The following is a 22,090-nucleotide window of genomic DNA, read 5'->3' as shown; positions in this document are numbered from 1 at the left end:
CATCACTGTCCTGCTCTGGCACCCGCCTCCTGCTCCGCTGACTGCAGGACTGTGGAGCTCCAGGGAGCCCTGCAGGGCAGCCCGACTTGGGCCCTGGCCTGGGCAGGACAGGGTGTGGGGGGCACAACCAGACAGACTGGGCACCATGTTGCATTTATCCCCTGCTACCTGGGCGAGCTTGGGCACGTTGCTTAGCCTTTCTGAGCCTGGCTGCCTCCCTAGGGAAACAGGAGCCGGGATCGCCTCCCTCGTGAAGCACTGAAGGCCGAGCCCGGCACGCGATAGGCGCTCAGTAGATGCTAGTCTTCACCTTCCGGGTGTAACGCGGCCCTGAGCAGTGGGAGCTAAGGGAAGCGGGCGGGTCCACCTCTGACTCGTCCTTCTCTCCCTCTGGAGGAGCCAATGCGCATGTCCCCTCCTCCAGCCCGGCCCCGCCCCCTCCTAACCAGAGAGCACCTGGGAGGGCGGGGACCTCTGGGCGCCTCGGGCTCAGGAAGGTTAGAGGGGACAGGACGGAGGCGAGGGGGAGTCAGGGGAGGCATTTCTGACCACAGTTTCTGCCGTGGTCTCACGCTCGTGTGGCACCGACGTCCACTGCCATTTTGACTTTCTCATCCCTTCCGTCTCCAGGGATCAGGCCGCCAGCTCAGCTCCCATTTTAAGTCCCTTGCTCTCTCTTGGGAACCTCTTCATTTTGCATCTTCCTGTGGGTTGAAGGGAGGAGGCAGGGCCAGGCATCGGGCTTCTCCCATATGGAGGGTGGGGAGACCCCTGTCCCTCTCCTTGGCTGTGGTGCTGTGGGGGTGGGGGTGGCCCTGGTGATTTGGGAAACTCCCTGAATCGCACTTGTGGGCTCAGTCCTCCGCCGTCTGTGGGCGGCCTCAGAAGAGCGAGGCCCCACATTCGATGCCTCCTGCCAAGTGAGGCTGTGCTGAAGACGCTCCCTGAGAAGAAAGATGTGCCAGAGTGCAGCCATGTTTCTTCTCAGAGGAAACCTTTGCCCCTGCCTCGTCCCCTTGAGAGAAGAAACACCCCAATCGTCCAGATTTAGGGGGAGCTGCTCGGGGCCAAGGGCTGGTTAGCTGCTCAAGATTAACTCACCTCAGAGGACTGTGTTATGTGGTGCCCTCTGCTGGCGGGTCGTGGTCTTCACGCTCGTGAGAGCTGGCTAAAATGGAGGTTTCTTTCTTCCAGACACAATCAATCATCCACAGGGTGTTGAGCGCCTCTCAGCAGATGTGCCCGGTAAGTCTGAAAGCGCTGGTCAGCTCACAGTGCCACCATGACCCACTTCACCAAGGACTGAATTCTCTAGTCCCAGAGTCAGTGAGAAAGCAGTTTAGCAAGGGAATGGAGACACTGGGGTGGGCACTCTGCTCAGGAGACGTGGAATGAAACTCTCCTTGGGACAGCAGAGAGCCTGGAGAAGGCTGCACTCACCCAGTGGCCCCAGAGGCAGGTCCCCTAGGGACCAGCAGGAAAACGGGTCCTTCTGTCACTAGGAGGGGAGTGCCGTGGTCCAGCATCTGGGGAGGAGGCCCTGGATCCTGAGGAAGAGCCCAAGGGTGTCACTGCTGCTCGCAGGAGTAAGCTGCTGCTCCTCCTCCTGCCAGTGCTGAGCAGACGGGAGGCCTGGAGTGGGTGGGGCTGCCTGTGCAGAGGTTGAGGGGCTGGTGACCACGACGGGGTCCAGAACATGGCAGGAAGTCCCACCAAGGCTGACATGAGAAGGAAGGTGATGGCGAATCCAAGGGCTGAAGCCTCACGACCTCAGTGTCACAGCGGAGCATCCCCTCTGGAATGTGTGGGGCATGCGTGTGTGTCACTCCCACCTGAATTTCCTGGTCTCTTTTCCACAGAATCCCTTAGTCCCACCTCCGGCATATCCCAACCCAGCCTACGTGAGTGTGCTCCAGGGAGGGCGGGGGTGTGGTTTGCGGTGGGCAGGGCGGGAGGCGAGGGGCAATGACAACAGTGAGGCATCCTCCAGTGGCTGAAGTTCCTCAAACATCCGAGTAAACGAGGAGACTATTGACAGGAGCTTCTCCTTTAAAACTGTCCCTTCCCCCATGAGCATATATGCGGCCTCCCCTCTCAGCCCAGTGTCCTGTCATGTGTGGCCAAAGGTCTTTTCGTGACAGTTTAAACTCATTCATGTGAGGAAAACTGGAAAGTTTTCCTCTGGAATTTACTGAAACAAATAAAGATAACTAGGATTTCCTTCTTGGAAATATATTACTCACAGGCACGGTTGTCAAACCCTGTTGACAGTACAAATTCATAGAAATCGGTACTAAGGTTCCCCCTGCAGTGGCTGCTGCTCTGTCTCCTGGGGCTGACCTGGCCCTCTCCTCCCAACAGACGCTGCCTTTCTTCACCAGCATCCCGGGTGGGCTGTACCCCTCCAAGAGCATCATCGTCTGGGGCACCGTCCTGCCCAGTGCTCAGAGGTAACCCAGTGCTCTCGGGGAGGAGAGACGGCCCAAGGTCCTTATGGCCATCCCCCTGGCTCTGGGCCAGGGGCCCAGAGCTCAGTGGGCAGAGGAGGTCCACGTGAGCTTCCCACCCCCAGGTTCCACATCAACCTGCGCTCTGGGAGTGACATCGCCTTCCACCTGAACATTCGTTTCGATGAGAACGCCGTGGTCCGCAACACGCAGATCAACGGCTCTTGGGGGCCTGAGGAGCGAAGCCTGTCAGGAAAAATGCCCTTCACCCAGGGCCAGAGCTTCTCAGTAAGCTGCCGCTCAGAGGGGCTCTCACACGGCAAACGGAGCAGGGGGCAGGGGCGCTGGGGGCCCCTGGATTGAGATGGGAGCTGATGACTCTGGGTGAGGGCTGGGCCCAGAAGAAGAGAAAGTGCTCAACCCATTGTTGTTATGATTTTCCTACTTCTGTCCCACACACGGCTGGTGGGGGCTCTGCTGTTTACATGTGAGGAAACAGACTCACAATGCAGGTTACTCGCCTGAGGTCACACAGCAGATCAGCACCAGATGGAACCCAAGAATGAGGTGTCCTTCCTCTATCCACTCACTCACTCACTCACTCATTCAGTCAACAGTCATTTCTCAGCTGTTCTATCAGGGCCCACGTTGTGTAGGAAGTGCCCCAGGAGCTGGGGGACAGCCACGAAGCAGACAGACGAGGTCCTGCGCCCAGGGAGTTGACAGTTCAGGTGGGAGAGGAACAAGGACACAGATGCTTGGACAGGTCCTTGCAGATGACAGCAGGTTCTCTGCAGAAGGCAACACAGAATAAGGGGACAAAGTGAGCCCGGGGGCAGGGGCCGCGCTGCCTTAGACGGGGACAGCTCTCCGAGGAGGCCACCGTGCAGCTGAGACCTCAATGGTAGAAGGACCCCACCTCCCAGAGATCTGCGGGGTGCATTCAGGCGGGCAGCGGAGGGAGCAGCTGTTTTTGCAAAGGCAGAGAGTCATGGGCGTGGCCCTGTCCTGGAACTGGGGATCCAGGGGCTTCCCCGGAGCGAGTGGGACAGAGAGTTGTGGGTGGCACAGCTGAGGCCCGGCTCACTCAGAGCAGGTGTTCTCAGCCTTGACTACGCAGTCAAATCCCCTGAGGAGCTTAAAGAAGAAAAATCAATGCCTTTGCCTGGCCTGTTCCAATGAGGGGGTGAGCCTGGGATTCTATATTTTTAAATACGCGCTGACACGCTTCCCCCAGGGTTGAAAATGACTGATATAGGGCCTTGAGGGCCATGGAAAGGAGTTTGGATTTTAATACAGTGTGTTGGTGTGTGTCAAACCAGAGAGCCATGTACTTGGATTTATAGATAGCTGTGTGACTTTGAGCAAGTGACTTACCTGCTCTGTGCCTCAGTTTCCTCATCTAGAAAGTGGGCTAATAATAACATCATCTCATAGAAATGTGAGAATGAAGTGCAATCATGTTTATGACATGCTGAGGACAGTGTCTGGTGTGCAGTAAGTGTGCGAGGGTCAACTAGTGTGATGGGGGTGATGACATTTTCACAGACGTGCTCTGACAGCCTCCTGGAGAATGTTTGGGGTGGAAAAGACAAGTTAGGAGACTGCCGCTACAGGAGTGTGGGCACGGAGCACTTCTGTGGTCCGGGTACTAGGCACGTAGATGGCAGAAGCCAGCATTCCTGCCCCTGGAGGCTCAGGGTCCAGCTGGAGAATGAGGATGGGGGTGGGGGCCATGGCCTGAGGGGGCACCTGACTGGACTAGGAGGGCGTCAGGAGGTGGGGAAGGCAGGGAAGGCTCGCCTTCCTGGAGGAAAGGGGGAGAATCCTGTAGGGTGATTAGAGTTATCCCTGTGGGCCAGGTGTGCAGAGTGGGGAGCAGAAGGGGAAGGGCATTCTGGGCAGAGGGAACAGAATATGCAAAAGTACAGGCAGGAGAGCACGAGGCGTGTTTAGTGAAGAACGAATCCTTCGGAGTGGCTAGAGGGCAGGCGTGGGCCTGCTTGACTAATGTTTGAGGAAGGCAGGAAGGAGGGAGGGAGACAAGAGTCTGCATTTAGGGTTGAGGGCTTTCCAAGCGGAGTGCAAATGACATGGCCTCTCCGTCCAGGTGTGGATCCTGTGTGAAGGCCACTGCCTCAGGGTGGCCGTGAATGGTGGGCACCTGTGTGAATACCACCACCGCCTGAGGAACCTGCCTGCCATCAAATACCTGGAGGTGGGGGGCGACATCCAGCTGAGCCACTTGCAGACATAGGTGGGATCCCTGCCCTGGGGACGGGGCTGGGGCATGTTGCTGTCCAGACTGCTCATCACCTCCACCTTCCCCGTCCCTGCCCCAGCCAAGCCCTTCCCAGCCTGCCGAGGATCTCTGCTGGGGAGACCCCGTCCTTGTCTGGCCCTGCTGAGGCTGCAGCCAGCCTGGAGTGGCGAGGGCAGCTGGCTGGGACTGCCTCCCTCGGTTGGGGCGGGACCTGGGGCTCCAGCAGCCCAAGTCCTACCATCCGAGGAGAGGGGTGGTCCGTGCAGGCTGAAGCCCTGTGGTCAGTCCCCTCGGCAGAAAGGGAGGTCCTGGGCCTTCCCAAGCACCCGGCCCAGGCCTACACCCCATCTGCCCTTCAACGACATTCCCACCCCACTCAGCTCCACCTCAGTCTCAGGCCACCAGCTGTGCCCTCCACGGGGGAGGCGGTGTCCTCGGCCCCTCCCCGTTCTCCCACCTTCCGCCTCTCCCGCACCTGCACCCTCCCTTCCACCCTCCAGGAAAGCTGCCCTGAGGACACCCCGCTGGTTTCCACCAACTCACGGGACCTTCCCAGCAGGGGCTCTCCCCTTCCCTGTGTCCTTCAGAGAAATAGAAGACTGCTTCTTGGCACACGTGTGCGGGATGATTGCGGTTTATTATGTGTTTGGAGACATCTTGGAGTCTCTGGAATTGGGGAGGTACTGGCTGAGGGGCGGGGGAGGAGAGAGTGTGGGCTCATTTTGATGGGGGGGTCCTGACATCCACACCTGCTCCCAGTGGGTCCCCCAAAACTCCAAAAGGGTGTGGGAGAAGGCAGACCAGGCTCAGGCCTCTTGGGCAGGAATCTGTGACGCAGGAAGCTTGGGAACAGAGGGGAACCCGAGAAACAGCCCCATGCTCCCGAGACAGGCCAAGGGCTGGGCCTGAGCCCGTGGGGGCCGAGGCAGGGCCAGGAGGCCAGATGGCAGGGCCAGCTCCTCAGAACCCTGTGTCCCAGCAGGAGGAGGTGGCAGTGCGATCAGGAGAATCTGACTCAGAAGAGAGGCCTGTTTGTGGGGTTCCACTGTGGGGCCCCCGGCCTTAGTGGTGGGGTGTGGTGGGGAAGTGGCTCAGTGTGTGGGGTTCTGCCAGCCGCTGGGCCAGTGCAGGGGGCCAGTCTCTGGGTCCATATGCTGCCGGCACGTCCTGCCCCCTCCCACAAGAACCTAGGGCCTCGGGCACCAGGCTGGGGCTCAGGGCGCAGTCCTCAGAGCAGCAGCACCAGACTCCTGGGAGCTTGTTAGAAATGCAGAAGCCCGGGCCCCGGGGCAGCTGTCCTGAATCAGCGTCTGCACTGTAACCAGACCCCAGGGGGTTTGTGTGACGTTACAGTGTGAGGGGCCCCGGGCTATGTGACCGCATTCTTGACCACGTCCCGGGTGCACTGCTGGGACACTGGAGGTTGGCATGTCCTTCCCCTCATCTGAGGAGGAGCGGGGAGGGGGAAGTGGGCAGGGAGCCAATGACACAGAGGCCAAAGCCGAGCTGGGGGCCAGATTTTGCCAGACCCCCACTTCACCCCTGGCTGAGTCCTTCGTGTCCTCACGGGAGAAGGGACATGGCTCCGTCCCCTGAGGAGGCTTCCCCAGGGAAGACGTGTGTCCTCACTCCCTGCCGAGTCCTGGACACGCAGCCCGACCTCACCTGCTTTCTCACCAGGTGCCAATGTTATTGGCCAAACCCTCATGACACAGGTGGCCCCAGAGCAAACACGGTGACTTCCTGGGACAGGGCTGTGGCCCAGACCCTCGCTGGAGAACGGGCCTCGTGGGCAGCATGGCACCTCCATGGCCCCGTGTGAGCCTGTGCTCCCGCCCCCGTCCCAGGCTGTCACATGTGCACACAGCTCCACGTGCTGCCCCCACCTGGTGGCATCTCAGAGAAGCAGCATGGCCACACGGGAATGTCCCGTTGTGGGGGATTTATGTCCAGATGTGGCCCCCACAAGTCCCCAGTGCTATATTATTTAGGGCTGCTTTCCCTACAAAACACCCCCACACACACGTGGTTAAAATAAAATGCATTTCATATAAATATCTCCATCAAGGAGTCATACTGGGAAGGCTCAAGTGGCCGTCAGGAGCCGACTGGGTTTTTTTTTAAATACAGAGACATAAATAACTGTCCATGGGGCAGGAAATACAGAGTCGTGCGACAGCGCCTCCTGGTGGTCAATCCAAGAGGAACAATCAGAAGCTGACTGACTTGGCACTGCAGGTTTTGTGTCCAAGGGACCAGGGAGGCCCCAACTCTCCATTGTCTGGGGAATGGTGGAATCAAGGGAGACAAAAGCTTCCACTCCGTCCAGGCTGCTACTTGGCAGCAGGTTATGTAAAGAGTTGAGGGGAAGGAGATGGGGAAATAAGATGTGAGGCTTGGGGATATAATTTCCCTCCATTTCTTGAGGCCGTAATCCAGAGTTGGCTCTGTCATTAAATCCTGTGGCGGCAGCTTTAACTGTTCCTGTGGGCTGATGGCGCTCTGGGATCGCTAGGATGCCCTGCGGCCCCATCCTTTTTCAGCCTGTAGGGAACCACAGCACCAAAGATGTCTTCGTGGTAGCGCTTCTGGCTCTTTAAGGGAAAACAGAGACCAATGTGTCAGCTCTGCTGGTCCAGCTGCCTCTCATTCATCAGGTCCAGGCTGGACGAGGCCCTGGGGTTCCCCGCTTCCCTACCACACGTACACTCAGGAGCCATTTCCCTTCCCACCGCCGTGCTTAGATTATGCTTGACCTCGCCTGGGCTCTTCCTTCCCATCAGCACCTGCTCTGGTCTGGACCATCTAAACATCTCCTCAGGCTCCATGACAGACAGTAAAGCCTGCCTAGTGCTCGTCCCATCAGATGCTCCAGGTGATGTGGGCTCTGAGATCAATATGTTTGGGAGATGCTGTGTACTTGCTCCCAGGCTTGAAGTGTCATGATGCACATAGCATGTTAGAGGCTCTGACAAGTCTTGTAGTAAAGCAAGACGTTTGCCTCTGTTGAGCTGAGCAACCAGACGGGGACGCACACTCAGGCCTCTCACTGCCCGTCCAGCTCTGACCTCCAGCCGCCTCTAGGATTCCTTTGGGTCCAGGACTGTTCTGAGCCTGACTCTAGAGTCCTGGCTCCCTGGCCCCGTGCCCTTGACCTCCATCCCTAGCCCACACACCAGGCGCTCTACCTTAAGCTGGAAGAAATAGTCCTCGACCTGCTCCTCACTCAGGCTCAGCTTGGCAGCCACCAGCTGCTTCAGGGTGTGGGCCACGTCCCGGGCCATGCGCACGTCCCCGCAGACATAGAGGTGGCCATGCTCCTCATGGAGCACGCGGAGCACCTCACCAGCCAGCTGCTGTCGCAGGATGTCTTGAACGTAGACCTGAAACCAGAGGAGACGGTGGGTCCAGGCCCTGCTGCTGGGACGAAGCTTGTAGTCAGGCCTGCTGGCCACGGGGAGGCGGGCAGCGGGCACGATGGGCTGCACCCTCAGGTGCAGGGTGAGCACCGTCCCATCCAGGACCTCACACGGGACCAGGCTTGGGATGAGGAGGTGCACTGACACCCTGCCTGGCGTAGGCCTGGTCTGGGGCTGGAGAGATGGACGTTGGCCACGAGAAGCTGACTGTCCAGTGGGGCTCCCAGACTTAACTCAGAATTGTCCATGCTGCAAAGAGCCATCACTCCAGCCACTTCCCCTGCCCAGTGAGGCCCAGCTGCCTGCTCCCCACAGAGGGGGGCCTCAGTGCAGACAGTCTGTGGGATCCCCACTGTCATTCAGAACAGGGCACAGAGCCCTGGGCTCCCCAGTTACACAGAAGTCAGGAGTCCATCGGGGACTCTCTGTTCTTGTTCCACACAAGATGCCCAGTGACCCCAGCAATGGCATGGAGCTCTGGGTCGGGGAGGAGCTCTGATGGGGCAAGTTCACAAGGGCTGAGCCAAGAGTCTGTCCTGACTCCCCAGGCTCCTGGGGCAAAGTGACCCCTGGGGCAGCAGAGCCCGTCATTGGCTGTGTCTGAGCAGCCACTTCCCTCCAGCCTTGCTGTGCTTGAGCGTGAAGTTGGCCTGGACCACCTCTCCCCAGGCAGCCATGTATCCCGGGAGGAGGACCTTCAGGGGGCTGGGCACTGGGAATTGACCCACTGGGTGACCCTGACTTAGTCCTGAACGTCTCGGGGCCTGTCTCTTCTCCTGGAAGAGTGAACATAATATCTAACGTCTTCCCCTTTAGAGCTGAGGAGACGAAGGCTCAGAGAGGCGAGGGGCTTGTTGGGAGCCAGGGCACCCCCTATAGCCTTTGCTTTGAATGCTCCCCTCACTGCGTGGGCAGCTGCTGCATTTACCTTGGGCTGCCCAGGCAGGCGAGAATAGGCCGTGTGCACTTGATGCAGCACCCCCTTCTGGGCCATCTCCAGCATCTCTTCCCGATAGAGGTGGTCCTCATCTGGGTGGCGGCACCCGAACACCAGGGTCATGCGGCCACCTTGGAGCCCTGCAAGACCCAGTGGGCTGCAGTTACCAGGGTGGCCACCAGAGGGCGGGCCATGGCTCAAGGCCTGAGGAGCTGGATGCCCAACTTGAAAATTCATTTCATCCCCACAAGCATCTGATCTAGTATTGTCCCCACTTTACAGATGAGGAAACTGAGCCCAGGGCGTTCAGATCACTCATCCACACAGGCTGAGGGAAACTTGGGAGAGGGGCCAGGAAATGTTTGTGGGGCGGTGGCACAACTCTCCCACAGCTCCAGTTCTGCTCCCAGGCAGGTGCTGGCCAAGGGTGCCCCCTCCCCAGGCCCCGCAAACCCTCCAGCTGTACCTTTGTGCTTGGTGTCATGGAGCCGCTGCTGCCAGAAACTGCGGAAGGGGGCGATGCCCGTGCCAGGCCCGATGAGGATGCAAGGATGGGAGGGGTCCTCGGGGAGCTGAAAGCCGCTGGCACTGAAGGGGAGAGAGGAGAGAGGCCCCAGTCCTCAGACACCCTGGCCTGATGCACAGGCACAACAGGGGCTGGGGGGCTGGGGGTGTGGTTGGGGGAGGTGGTGTTGGGATGGGGAGAGGACAACGAGCTCAAATTAGATTTCCCCAGTCCTGCAGGCTGCTTCATTCCCCTGTCCAGCCACGCAGTCACCTCACCCTGGGGCCTTGTGAGAAAGGGCTGAGCCTCATTGTTCTCTGGCCCCACCAGCACTGCATCTCTATCCCTGCTAGAGACTTGGCCACACTCTGTAGCAGGGGATAGAATGGAGAGGCCCAGTGTGAGCCCAATGCCTTCTTCATGGACCAAGGGGCCCAGAGTGGCACCTAAACTAAACCCCAGATCCCTCCCGTTCAACCCAGAACTCCCGTGGGCCCGTGGGCCCACAATGGACAGAGTGTGCATGGTGCTTACCTTCGCACAAAGCAGGGCACCGGGTCTTGGGGCTTCAGGCTGCTGAGCCATGTGCTGCAGACGCCGTGGTGCAGGGGACCCTGGCCATCTGCAAGGACAGTACAGACCTGACCAACATCGCCCCCTAGCGCCTGTGCAGGGCCGTCCCAGCGCCTCCTCCAACAGCCCGCTCAGGTGCTCTGTCAGCTTTACTGAGGGGGCTGGTTTTCTCCTGGTTCTGAGATACACTCTCCATGCTCCCAGAGCTCGTGAAAGCTGGAAGGGACTTAGAGAGCGCGCAAGCCTCTCCTGTTGCCAGTGCAGAAACCGAGTCTCGGAGAGGAAAAGTGACTTGGTCACTCAGGCAGCAGTAGAGGCAGGTCACAGCTCAGCTTCCCTGACTCCTACTCCAATGCTGCCTCTAAGAGTTTCTCCAGGGACCCACCCAGCCCACCACTCAGCTCTGATGACAGTAGCATAATGTGGCCCCTCAGGGTGGCCACAGTCACTGCCCCAGAGTGTCTCCAGGAGTATAGCCCTTGCTGGTAGGGACCCTGGGTGATGGACAACCTCCTGAGCATTCGGTCCTCTCAGGCGTCTCTCTGTCTCCCCCAGTGGCCCCTCCTGGGCTTGTGGAAACCCCGCCTTTCTCTGGGTTACATTCCCTTCCCAATGGCCCAGTATTAAAGGGGACCTCCCAACAACTTAAGAAGACCCTTTGGTTTTCCTCTGCATGGAATCTTGCTCTCACAGGATGTGCCTGCCTCTCCTCTCCTGGTTTGAGGATGAAGATTTGGCCTCGGCGTATGTTCTCTGGCAGAGCAAATAGAGTCTCTGCCCAGTTTTTAGAAACTGTGTGATTGTGCTTCTCAGAGCACAGAGGGCTCTGAGGTGTGGGCCAGCTCCCAGCTTTGCGAACCCAGGCAACACTCAGTTCCAGAGGGCGAGGCAGGGCACGGTTCATCCAGGAGAGGCATCAACCCTACTGGACATGGTTTTTGACCTTTCAGCCTATGTGAGCCCATCCCCCATCCTCGGCCCGCAGAGCCCCTGTGCTCTCCTTCTTAGCACCCACATAATGATGATCGTCTATTTCCATGCTCTCTCTTCGTTGCTTCTTCTTGATGGGAAGCTCCATGAAATCAAGGGATACATGTGCTGTATTTCCACACCCACCGTGGTGCCAAGCAAAGAGGCAGATGAAATAGATCATCGCTGAGTGAGTGAGTGAACAATGCAGGCGGAATCATCCCTGTGTTCAGCTGGACTCTCAGGAAGATGAAGACTCATTGGGCTTCCACTAAGGACTGGGTGCTTTCCACGTTTGATCTCACTAAATTGTCCGAACAGGAGTAGGACAGTAGAGTGGAGTGGGGTGGTTAAGTACTTGGACTCAGCAGTCAGACTACTTGGGTCTGAATCTCAGTTATTACTTGCTGACCGTGTGACTTTAAGCAACTGGCTTAACCTCTTTGTGCCTCAGTTTCCTCACCTGTAAAATGTACACAGTACCCATCTCACATGGTTACCAATAATACACTTACAAAGGGTTAGCTCAGTGCCTGGTTCATAGTCATCTCGCCCACACACCTCCTCTTGCTGTTAACAACTCTGGAAGGTGGGTGTTTAACTGATGAGGAGAATGAAGCTCAGAGATGTTGAACAGCTGGCTGTAAATAGCAGAGTTGGACACCCCAGAGCCCCAGCCCCAGCCTTACCTCGGGTGCGGTACGTGAGCACGGCCACAGTGAGGTGGACCTCCGTGGGTGTGCGGTCCCGGGAGGAGCTGATGGAGTAGTACCGGGGTTTCAGAATAGGGAGCTGGGAGAGCAGGAAGCCAGCAGACACCCGCAGGGACGGGAACTCCTCCAGCACCTCCAGGAAGGTGGGGCTGTTGGTGAACTTCCACTTGCTGTACTCCGAGGGCTGAAAGCCAAGAGCAGTGTGAGCGACTCAGGGTGCCTGCCCCACACCAGGAAGAGGCTGTCACACTGTGGTATTCATTCATTCCTTTATTCATTGCCTCCCTCAACAGACACTTTGAAGTACCGGGCGCTGTCCAGGGTGCTGAGACGACCAAGCTGGAGGGGAAACAGTTCCTGTCCTGGAGGAACTCAGGCCAGCGAGTAGCACTTATCTACCTTGTGTGCTTAGGACTTCACTGTCAGCAACTTGTAGGCAGGAGTCAAAACTTTATTATAATCTAACTGGGGCAGGGCTTTGGAGTCATACAGAACCGGGTTCAAACCTTGACTGGATGCCTTTACTAGCTGGGGTTCTTGTCCCAATTACTTAACCTTTGTGAGATGAGGATGGTATACCCTACCTTGTGGGGATGCTGTGAGAATTAAATGAGAAAACGTGTGCCAGGTTAGTACAGTCAGCCATAGGATAACAGCAGTGGAGGTGACTGGAATCTAGATAATTAGCGATAACGATGATGGTAATAATGACATGGAATGCCTTTTGCAAAGACTGCGGCCTAGAAAATGGCAGGTGAGTTAATGCATTCTCTCATTAATTTATTAATCCAACTACCCATCTGTCACTATGTCCATTTATCCATTCATCCATACCATCCATCCTCTAACACTTCCTAAGTTCCAGGCTTGTTCCAGGTTTGGGGAAAACAAAGACAGACAGGACATAGTGGCTCTCCTTTTCTAGCCAATTTCTTTCTTTTTTTTTTATAATTTTATTTATTTTTTTTAATTTCTTTCCCCCAAAGCCCCAGTAGGTAGTTGTATGTCATAGCTGCACATCCTTCTAGTTGCTGTATGTGGGACGCGGCCTCAGCATGGCCAGAGAAGCGGTGCGTCAGTGCGCACCCGGGATCTGAACCCGGGCCGCCAGCAGCGGAGTGCGCGCACTTAACCGCTAAGCCACGGGGCCGGCCCTCTAGCCAATTTCTGAAGAAGCACTTCAGTTGCATCCTGCAGACACTCAGAAAGATTCAGTTTACTCAATACAACTGTGTCCTAGGGATGGGATGCAAGAGGATGGCTGATGTCCCACCAGACTTTGACAAGTCTCACTTTGGGAAGCTGGGGTGGATCCCCCCTTGAAAGACCAGCTCTGTGTTCTAGCTCCCCCCAACTCTGGGACGCTGTCCCTGCCTCATCCCCAGCCCCGACCTTCACCTGACACAGGGTCTCCAGCCTCTGCCTCTCGGCCTCTTCTGTGGCCAGCTGGGCCAGCTTTCGGAGCAGCATCTGGGTTGGGGGGGTGGTGATGTCCAGGAAGTAGGTGAGGGCCTGGCGGAGTGAGCAGGGGGGCAGCCGCTTGTCCTTGACCCAGTAGCTGCCTGGATAGAGAAAAAAGAAATCAGGATGGAAAATAATGCCCCACTGAGGCCTCTGGGGCAGACATCCTCCACCTTCCCACTGCAGGGGAGAGAGGACAGTGAAGTTCTGGCTCCATGAATGGCAAAAGGGCTCATGTGCTCAACTCATGTTCAGGAAGGCTATGCCCAGAGATAAGGCTGCCAGGGAAGACTGATCAACAGCCCTCCAAAGGGCACCCAAGTTGACACAATCCTGTAAAACTAACTATGCACCAGAGTCCGGTCCCTCTCTGGCCCAGGCCGGAACGTTAGCAGAATACTTAACTTTAGCAGGTGAACCACAGACTCACAGTGACTAAATCCCCCAAAGACTGATGTACACCCCCAAGGCCCGGTGTTCATTTAGAGAAAAGCCCGTGACTGCAGTCCCCTGGGGCACCATACCAAGAGGTGCTTGGTGAGCAGCAAATCATCCCAAGTGAGGTGACAAGCCTCAAGGAGTCCCCAGAGGCACTGTGCAGGGTGGTCCCAGCATGGACCCTGGAGTCAGGAGACATGGTTTCTAACTCTGGCTCCCCACTTAACTCGCTGGGTGACTGAACCCTCTGAGTCCCGGGGGCCATCTCTGTGAAATGGACGTGACAACAGACCTGTCTCTCTGGGTTTGTGTGAGCACTGACTGAAATATGCGTGTGTAATGGTACAGGGTCTGGTACACATTTGCTCAATAAATAGTAGGTAAAAATATTAGTGTTACGTTATTTCATCTAGACCCAAAGCCTGATGAACCCCATCTGTCTCTCTACAGTCATGAGGACATCTGTGTCCCCGCATCCCTGAGTTTCAGGCTCTCTCACGTTCTGCTGGACAGTGGGGGATAACGCCAGACTTTGCTTCTCTCACTCCACTTTCCTATTTTGGCCACTTCCTTTAGGGGGACACAGACTTTGGAGCTGTCATTATCACCGAGGAAGCCAAGCCCAGGGAGCTATTCCTCTGGGTTGGGGGCCCGTGATCGCTGATTTCATGAGTTCATCTCTCCTGGGGCCTGTCACCCCTGTGCAGTGCTCGCCCTGTTGACTGAGAGCGTCACCTCAGCACAGGAAGGGGTGCTCCGGGCCCTCCCTAGGACAGCATCTTCTCCCCGGTGAGGATGGCCAGGAGGAGCCACGCTCTCCTGGTCACCTGTGGCCTGTGCCTGCCCACTGCCCAGGGAAGCAGGGGTAAATGAGACCCTCAGTGGTGAAACAGTGTGAAATTAGATGCCATGAAATGCAAGGAGGTTATGAATTCTGGGATCCGAGACTCTCAGGGTGTGCTGGACCCCTTCTCTGACTTTCTGGACAAATGCTCATTAGCCTGCAGGAAATGGACATTACTCCACTCTTGCATTTATTTGGTGCCAGGAATTGTGAAGGCTGCACATGTGTCTACTCATTTGTTCTTCACAACAACCCTACAAGCAAGGCTCTGTTGTCTCTATTTTAGAGACAGAGAAAGAAAGCCTTGAGAGGTGGACTCCTATGTCCAAGGTCACAGAGCTAGTAAGTGATGGCTCAGGGACTGGAACCCTCAAAGCTCACCCTTTCTACACTGTTTCCACATTTCTCTATTCCGTCACCAAGCAAGCCGCACACACACGCCTATTGCAGGGACTAAAGACACAATGCATGTAAAATGCTGGCATGTAGTAATCACCCAACAAATGCCAGCTGCTCCTCTTATTATGATAACACTTACGAATATTCTTGCGTCTGCCTCCTGTACTAGGTGGTGAGCTTTCTGAGGGCAGACACTGAGTCTCATTCCTTTTTGCAGCCCAGGGCCTGCCTGGTATATAGATGTGACCAGTTAAAATTTCAAAGGAAAAATAAATGAGTCATTCAATCAACCAAGAAGTGGCCGAGTGGGCAAAAGAAAGAAAGGAGAACGTCTCCCCAGCCTCTGGTGCTCGGCAGATAGTCCCAAAGATGTGTCCCTTTTTGCTGGCCTGCCAGCCAGGTAAGGACTGTTTGCAAGGCTGCTTTAGTACGGGCTTGGGTGGCCCGCCCCCTCAGCAGGAAGGACAGGGTTAGCTGCCCCAGCACAGGCCCGGGCCCAGCCTGTCAGCCAGGTTGGGGGTTAGGCGGGAGGATGCTGGGGCCGCCTCAGCAGAGGCTGCGTGCAGAGGGCTCACCGCTCTCGTCGAGGGTCTCCAGGCGCACGGGTTCGTGGGGTGCGGGGCCATCCACCACTCGCTCTAAGATGCCTTGGACCAGAGCTGGCTGGTTGCCTGGGAAAACCCCAAGGTGCTCCCCTGGCAGGTAGCTCAGCCCTCGGCTGGCCTCAATGGAGAGTTCCACCAGGAGGGTGGTGCGGCTGGAGAAGGAAAAAGAAGCCTCTGGTGACGCCAGCAGGATTTCCTCCAGAGTTCCCTGATGGGTGGGCCAGTTTCCCTGGGAAATGTGCCCTCCTTTCATTTTCCTGCCTGGTTCCATGAGCATAGGTCGCCAGCGTCCAGTGAGGCTGGGGCGCTCAAGAGGGCCCTGGGGCTGACCAGGCCTGTGGCTTCTCTGTGGGGAGAGGATGGGCCGCACCCCTCCCTGTGCGGCCCTCTGAGCCCCCGAGGGCTTGACCACAGACTCTGCCTAAAGAGAGAATCCCACTGGGAGATACGTGGGCATTGAGACAAACCTTTCCTTGTCCCCAGCACAAATTCAGTTACTAGAACAAAGCCCAGTTTTCCTAATGAATGGGGGAGAGCAGCACAGATAAACAAAACCTGTGGAGAGTCCACAGCACTTGCCTCTCCTGGCGGGGATAGAACTTTTCCTGAAAGTTGTGAACAAAGAGTCAAATGGTTTGAATTTCTCTTGCCCTTCCCTTGTAGTGAAAGGGTTAAGGGACAAAGGACAGGAAGTGAACCAGGTGCCGAGGTCCCAAGCTGGGAAACTGGCCCATGATTAGTGGAGACCAGACACAAGGGCGCTGGTGGCCACAGGGGTTACTGGTAAAGCTGGCCCTACTGATGCATCGTTGCTAATGCCAGCGGACTCCTCTCTCCCCTCCTTTCAAAGAATGACTTGCTCTGGTCCTTTCTTTATTCAGATAAAATCTGCGGAATGTCACCTAAGAAGCCCTGTAATTCTAGCCTACCTGGATTTTGGACTCTGTAGATTCTGCCGCGATTTGAGCCTCATGGTGAACACATTCTTGGCGTGCATACTGCTGAGGGCTGCGGGGCACAGACAGACAGTGAAATAGCAAAGTCTCTCTTAGTGTTGGCAGGGTTAGCCCCTACAGGTCTGAGTCAACCATCCCCGGACACTACCCTTGGGGTGTCCCCTGGGGTTGTGGTGGGTCTTTTTTTCCCTGTCCTTTCTCCCACTGAGTTTCTGAATCACAGATAAAGACCCCTGGTCTGACAGAGGGTGGTTGTGCTGATGCCAGGTGCTGGGAAATGCAATTTAGTTGCCCAAATATGGGGATTTCTAGGACATCCCGATGCTTGGGTTCCACGGGGGAGCACAGCTGAAGTTGGGGGTGTCCTGAACATGCAGAAACCTGCAGGACCGCTGTCCTCGTGGTACAAGAAAGGAGGGATCTCGGAGGCACAGCTTCCAGAGGGCCCCACAGAGAGTTCACGGACTGAAGTCCAGAACTGCCTCACAAAATGTTCTTTACAATACTTGGCTGCTATTGGAGCTGGAAAGCTGGGGCTCAAATCCCAACTTGGCCACATGCTACCAACTAGCTTCACCTCCCTGGCCTTCAGTTTCTCTGCCTGTGCCTTTCTCGCGGGACACTCGTCAGGGCTCACTTAGAGCTGGTGAGCAAAGAGCCCAGCACAGTGCCTGGCCCACAGGAGGCTCCTTTTTCTCTCCACCACCCTCCCAGGGCTTCCTCTTGAAACAGCCTCCCTCGGAGACAAAGTAAGCCCTTGAGTCTTGCATCCCAACAGATTCTTGGATGCAACAAGAGGGAGATGACTGGCAGGCTATCTGCCTCTGTTCAGAGGGTCCTAGCGGTCCCCTTGACCACAGGCTTGGGGCTCAGAGACCCCCACCCCGGCAGGATGGGCAAACAAGCCCCGTGTGGTACAGGGAAACGGGTACCTTTGCTGAGGTCCAAAGGCTGCAAGTCCTGCATGAGCCTGTAGTGGTGCGGGTCCCACGTCACATTGGAGGTGTAGAGCTTGGGGATCTGAATGTGCTGCTTGCCTCGGACATCAAACGTCTCACAGGCTGCCTGGAAGAAGATGGAGCAGACCGGTGTTAATAATCATCCCATAATCAGCAGCAGCAGCATCACCACTGCTGGGGCTACCATTTTGTAGGTCCTTACAGCCAAGCTCAGTACTTCATATAAGTACTAAGCACACTTATCTGATGGGGCTGCTGCGAGGACTCAAAGAGGTGGCCGGGCTTGGCACGTAGGAGCTACTGCTATTATTATGAATACTAATATTGACAGTATCTCATTTTATCCACAGGCCTACAGCATGAGACAGGCTCATCACTCCCACTGTCCTGACGTGGGATCATGTGGAGGAGGCCTGGGCTTGGGAACCACGTCTGCCCCCACTCCAGCCAGTGCTCCTGAGCACCACTGCTGGGTGAAACATTTTGCTTCAATGAGGAGTTCTCTAAATCAGTGGGGTCAAGCCCCAAGCAATAAAGACCTACTGAGATACTGACACAGGTCCAAAGAACTCAACTGCGTGGTCCCTGTCCCCAAGCTCTCTGTGGCTGGGAGACCAAAACAAGACAAGGTGGTCATGAGGTGACCTGGATAATCAGAGGGGGAAAGATCTTAAACCAAAGCTGCCTGAGGGCTCGGCCACCTTCTCCCACCCAGGGGACACATGCTTGAAGTGGAGCTCTTTGTTGGGTTGAGGGAGAGCATCAGTAACCTGAGCCCTTGGGCCTGCAACCCCAGCTCACGCCCGGGACCATGACTACAGGACCAGTAGGGGTCATGCCGCCCAGGACGCCCAGCACAGATGTCCTGAGCATGAGTGCAGCACGGCATCCCTATCCGTGCTGGGGGGCAGCTCGGGCTGAGAACTGACCTTGAAGGTTTGCACGGCCCAGGTGCGGAAGGCCTCCTCCTGCCCCCCGAGCTCGTCCCCTTCCCCAGTAGGGGCGAGCTGAGAGGCCCCCAGGTGGGACAACTTCTGGTCGATGTCATGAGCGAAGGCGCAGAACTGGGGATACATGCTGGAGCCGAGGCCAAACACGGCGTACCTGCCCAGGGGGACACACACGGAGCCCGGGGTGAGCCAGCCCACGCAAGCATTGCCTGGCACCGACAGCCTGTGAGGCCAGCCTCAGACACTCCCACTCCAGCTGGGCACAGGACCTGTCAGTGTATGCCCCCTTCTGGTCCTCCCCGGCTCCCAAGCCTCCTGTGACCAGCCCTGTGCTTGGCCTGCAGACCTGCGAGAGGGACTTAGTTTCCCTGGCTTGACCCCTGACATACTCTGAGGACAGACTCTCTCTGTGCCTGGACATCCCAGAGAAGACCCCCTTAGACACACCCAGTTCCATCCCTGGAACCCAGACTCTGAGCCCATAGGGCTGGACTCAGATAAGTTGGAGTGGGACAAAGCCTCACCTGAACTTGTTGGTGAGCTTTTTCAGTATGAAGAGGGATTTCTTCAGTTTCTAGAAAGAGACAGAACCACAGAATTCTCAGGATAGGGTTAATAAAAGCACTGCTTTTTCCTTTCTTCTGGTGGCCCATTTAAAAACTGGCCACATCTGGCGGAAGAAGGTTCCAGAACCACAAATGGAAGTTGGTTTAAGCGTGGGGCCACCTGGCTGGGGCTCAAGGACCAATTCAGCCTTAGCAACTCACGTAGGCCTGACCCTCGGTGGGGGACCCAGAACAGCCAGCCCCAAGCCATCCAGCTGTGGTAGAGGGGGCCTGCCCCACAGCAGGGCATCTCCAGAGGGTCTCCTGATGGGGCATGAGGCTCTCTTCTTGTTTGGAACCCGGTGAGAGTGACAACTGGTCCCATATTCTCTAAAATAACCCTGATTTCCTAAGAACTCAAGATAATTTTAGGCGGCTCACAACCCAACAGAAATAGTGTCAAATCACATGGTAAGAAAGTATTTACTTTTCTGTATTTTTTTGTTATTCCTGTTTCAATTATTTTTTTGTCCTTCGGAACACTAAACAGAAAGTCTCAGATTGGTGCTAACGGAGCCTTAACATCTCTCTAAGACTTGTTTATTACTCTCTTTAAAAAACAAAGCAAGCCATGGTTAGGCAACAGTATCTAGCTAAAATTCAATAACTTTGTTTGGCTTTCATTGGATTTACTTTTTGCTGGCTTCCCATTTGTGAGCGTAATATAGTTTCCTTTAAATATGAATTTTTGAATTAAAAAGGGAGGTTAATTTACTAACATATTAAGTAGGTCGTAGGAAAGGCGGCACACACGTGTGGAGATATACACAGGAGGCGGGCAAATGGCTGACGTAGGGGCAGCCCCGAGTGACCTGGGCACTTACCCCCAGCACCCTCTTCAGGACACGCTGAATCCCCCAGATCCTTCCCTTGGTCCTCTCAGGCCCTACCACCCCTAGACCACTGGGACCTGGGCCACCCACCTCTCCATTGCCGGGGGAGTCTCCGTTCCCAAACGTGCTGGTCACCACCAGCAGCAGCTGCTCCTCCTCCAGGTTGCTCAGCCGGTACTCGTCCATGCAGAGAACCTGCCCGGCACCGAGGGCGGACATCAGCTCTAAGCAGCCAGCCTGGGGCCCTCCACACCCTCCCTCCCAAGACACCCTGCACCTCCCTCCCTCCACCCAGGCCGGGAGCCCCATTCATCATCTCTGTGCCCAGGGCCCAGCACAGGTGTGGCACAGAGGGGATGAGTGCTCAGCAAATCCCCATCAAATGAACCCATCGGAACACATCCTCCTCGATGCTCGTCCCCTCTCCAGCCCCACTGCTAACACGCCAGGACGCCCTGCAGGGCTCACCTCCAAAATACTGCATGTCCCAAATTAAAACACTGCTCACCACTTCCCCCGCTATTGTGAATTCTGAGTGTGGACATACTTTCCACAAAAATGAGATGAGCCGGTTACAAAAATGACAACTCCTTTGGCTCCTCAGGCACCCAAACGCTTTGCCCAAAGCTAATCTCAGGTGACGCGTGTCACCGCCTCGCGTTCCACCCAGGCCGCCCTGACTTGGGAGGCTTTCAGTGATGAAGGATAAAACCCAACACTGATGGAATGAATTAGTCACCGCTAGGGTTTTGTTCTATTTGTTTGCATCGTATTCATCCTTTGCTCCCTTCACATTTAGCACCATACCCTGTATAGCAGGGGTTCAGTAAACATGAATAACATTCATCTAGAGCAGCTCACAAATATTGAGGCTTGGATTTATTAGGAAAGTGTTTCCCAAATTGTGTTCCCTGGAACACTATGAAAAACTTATTTACTATGTAAGTTTGGGAATCCCTGGACACAAATGTGTTCTTCTATCACAGATTTACAATGGACATCAGTACATCCAAGGCTCTGGACATCCAGGAGCACTTTAACCACTTTAAGTTTCCCCCGACTTCTCTGCACACAGGCAGAGAAAACAGCACACATCCAGCTGAGTCAGCTACCTTGGGGTTGAAGGCACAACTGAATAAGGCCTCCAGGTCCCTGGCCAGTGTTTCTGATTTTCCCGTCTCCGTGGCAAAGAGGATTGTGGCTCTGACGCGGGATGCCATGGTCTTGCGCATCAGCATAGAGGCGAAGAGCACGGCCCTGTGGGGACAGACAGACAGACACCCAGCACTGAGTCAGCCTCCCAGGGGAAGATGGGAGCCTGGGAGAATGGGAGGGGACAGCCTTTAAAGCGGGGCAGGTTGAGAAAAAAGAACCCACGTTTCTCATCAGCTCTCAATCCTGCCTCACCACCCTTCTCCTCTCCCCACCTGCTCAACCCACTACTCAGCCCCTTGGGAAAATGGAGGAGAGAGAAGGTTGGGTAAATGGCAGCAGGCCATCCTCAGAATTGGGGTCTGGACCTCTGGGAGCCAAACTCCATAAAGATCATCTTTTTGCTTTGTTCTCTGCCCTTCAACGCCTAGAAGGGCAGGCTGACTAGAAGGAAGGGCTGCAGTTCAAACATCAACACTGGCTGCTCCCACTTACTTAACCAAGACCTTGAATCGAATCTCTCTTCTCCGGGGTCTCTGCTTCTCATCCTGCCAGACGTGGGTTTTCCAGGCCTCCACCTTCAGAAAAGAAGGCAGATGTGAGGACAAGGTGGGCCCTCTGGCTCAGCTTGGGCTTGAGGATGCTGGAGAGACAGAGGACCCTTCATGCCCATCGTGAGTTGAGGGGGAGAGCAGGCCCTGTCCCCACCCCCACCTCACTGAAAGCCCCACAGGGGAGGGCTGTGTCTGTCTGTCTCTCTCGCTCAGAGTCACAACTCAGTGTCCAGCAGAGCGCCTGCTCATACCGGGTGGTGAGTTGATTTTATTCTCATTAGTGTCCCCCCGGAAGGAAGAGGCCCCACTTCTCTTTCGTTTTTAGTGTCTTATCACTAGGAAGACTATGAAACGTATAGTCCAAACTGGGATACCTTTGAGAGCAAAAGGAGGTGCCGTGACAACAGGCACAAGTCACCCTATTTATCACCTTTAGAGTAAGGAAGCTCTTCCCCAAATCTAACCAAAGTCCTTTTTGACAAAAAATGAATTTGTTTCAATAGGTAAC

General features: G+C 55.8%; 2 protein-coding genes across 2 annotated transcripts in view; one reads left to right on the top strand and one right to left on the bottom strand.

Moving 5' to 3' along the window:
• Positions 1 to 637: 637 nt before the first annotated feature.
• LOC106802291 (galectin-9-like) lies at positions 638 to 5,322 on the top strand. The gene is made up of 5 exons (XM_014789816.2): positions 638 to 1,245; positions 1,860 to 1,901; positions 2,362 to 2,450; positions 2,573 to 2,735; positions 4,558 to 5,322. Exons 1-5 carry the CDS (start codon positions 1,174 to 1,176, stop codon positions 4,702 to 4,704), a joined length of 513 nt encoding a protein of 170 aa, XP_014645302.2. The 5' UTR covers positions 638 to 1,173; the 3' UTR covers positions 4,705 to 5,322.
• A 1,420-nt stretch (positions 5,323 to 6,742) lies between these two features.
• The window catches only part of NOS2 (nitric oxide synthase 2), a 38,138-nt gene continuing 22,790 nt past the window's right edge, over positions 6,743 to 22,090 (bottom strand). Inside the window, exons 14-28 of the mRNA XM_014789782.2 lie at positions 21,524 to 21,606; positions 20,989 to 21,133; positions 19,967 to 20,071; positions 18,963 to 19,012; positions 18,418 to 18,592; positions 17,462 to 17,594; positions 16,503 to 16,581; positions 15,544 to 15,725; positions 13,225 to 13,388; positions 11,803 to 12,010; positions 10,106 to 10,193; positions 9,533 to 9,654; positions 9,058 to 9,206; positions 7,899 to 8,093; positions 6,743 to 7,304 (exon numbers count right to left, since the gene is read on the bottom strand). Coding sequence (XP_014645268.1) covers positions 7,185 to 7,304; positions 7,899 to 8,093; positions 9,058 to 9,206; positions 9,533 to 9,654; positions 10,106 to 10,193; positions 11,803 to 12,010; positions 13,225 to 13,388; positions 15,544 to 15,725; positions 16,503 to 16,581; positions 17,462 to 17,594; positions 18,418 to 18,592; positions 18,963 to 19,012; positions 19,967 to 20,071; positions 20,989 to 21,133; positions 21,524 to 21,606 — 1,998 coding nt within the window. The 3' untranslated portion in view covers positions 6,743 to 7,184. The remainder of the gene's footprint in view (positions 7,305 to 7,898; positions 8,094 to 9,057; positions 9,207 to 9,532; positions 9,655 to 10,105; positions 10,194 to 11,802; positions 12,011 to 13,224; positions 13,389 to 15,543; positions 15,726 to 16,502; positions 16,582 to 17,461; positions 17,595 to 18,417; positions 18,593 to 18,962; positions 19,013 to 19,966; positions 20,072 to 20,988; positions 21,134 to 21,523; positions 21,607 to 22,090) is intronic.

Source organism: Ceratotherium simum, chromosome 16 (genome assembly GCF_057802395.1).
Source record: "Ceratotherium simum simum isolate JZ-2026a chromosome 16, ASM5780239v1, whole genome shotgun sequence".
NCBI lineage: Eukaryota > Metazoa > Chordata > Mammalia > Perissodactyla > Rhinocerotidae > Ceratotherium > Ceratotherium simum.
Note: the sequence above shows the minus strand (reverse complement) of the source record. Positions and strands in the feature narration are given on the sequence as shown.

Excerpts from the sequence above, each read along its gene's own strand:
- LOC106802291 (XM_014789816.2), top strand. The coding sequence starts at position 1,174 with ATGGAGGTTTCTTTCTTCCAGACACAATCAATCATCCACAGGGTGTTG. Across the intron at positions 1,246-1,859 it reads CCTCTCAGCAGATGTGCCCG|AATCCCTTAGTCCCACCTCC; the intron begins GTAAGTCTGAAA and ends TCTTTTCCACAG. Across the intron at positions 1,902-2,361 it reads CATATCCCAACCCAGCCTAC|ACGCTGCCTTTCTTCACCAG; the intron begins GTGAGTGTGCTC and ends TCCTCCCAACAG.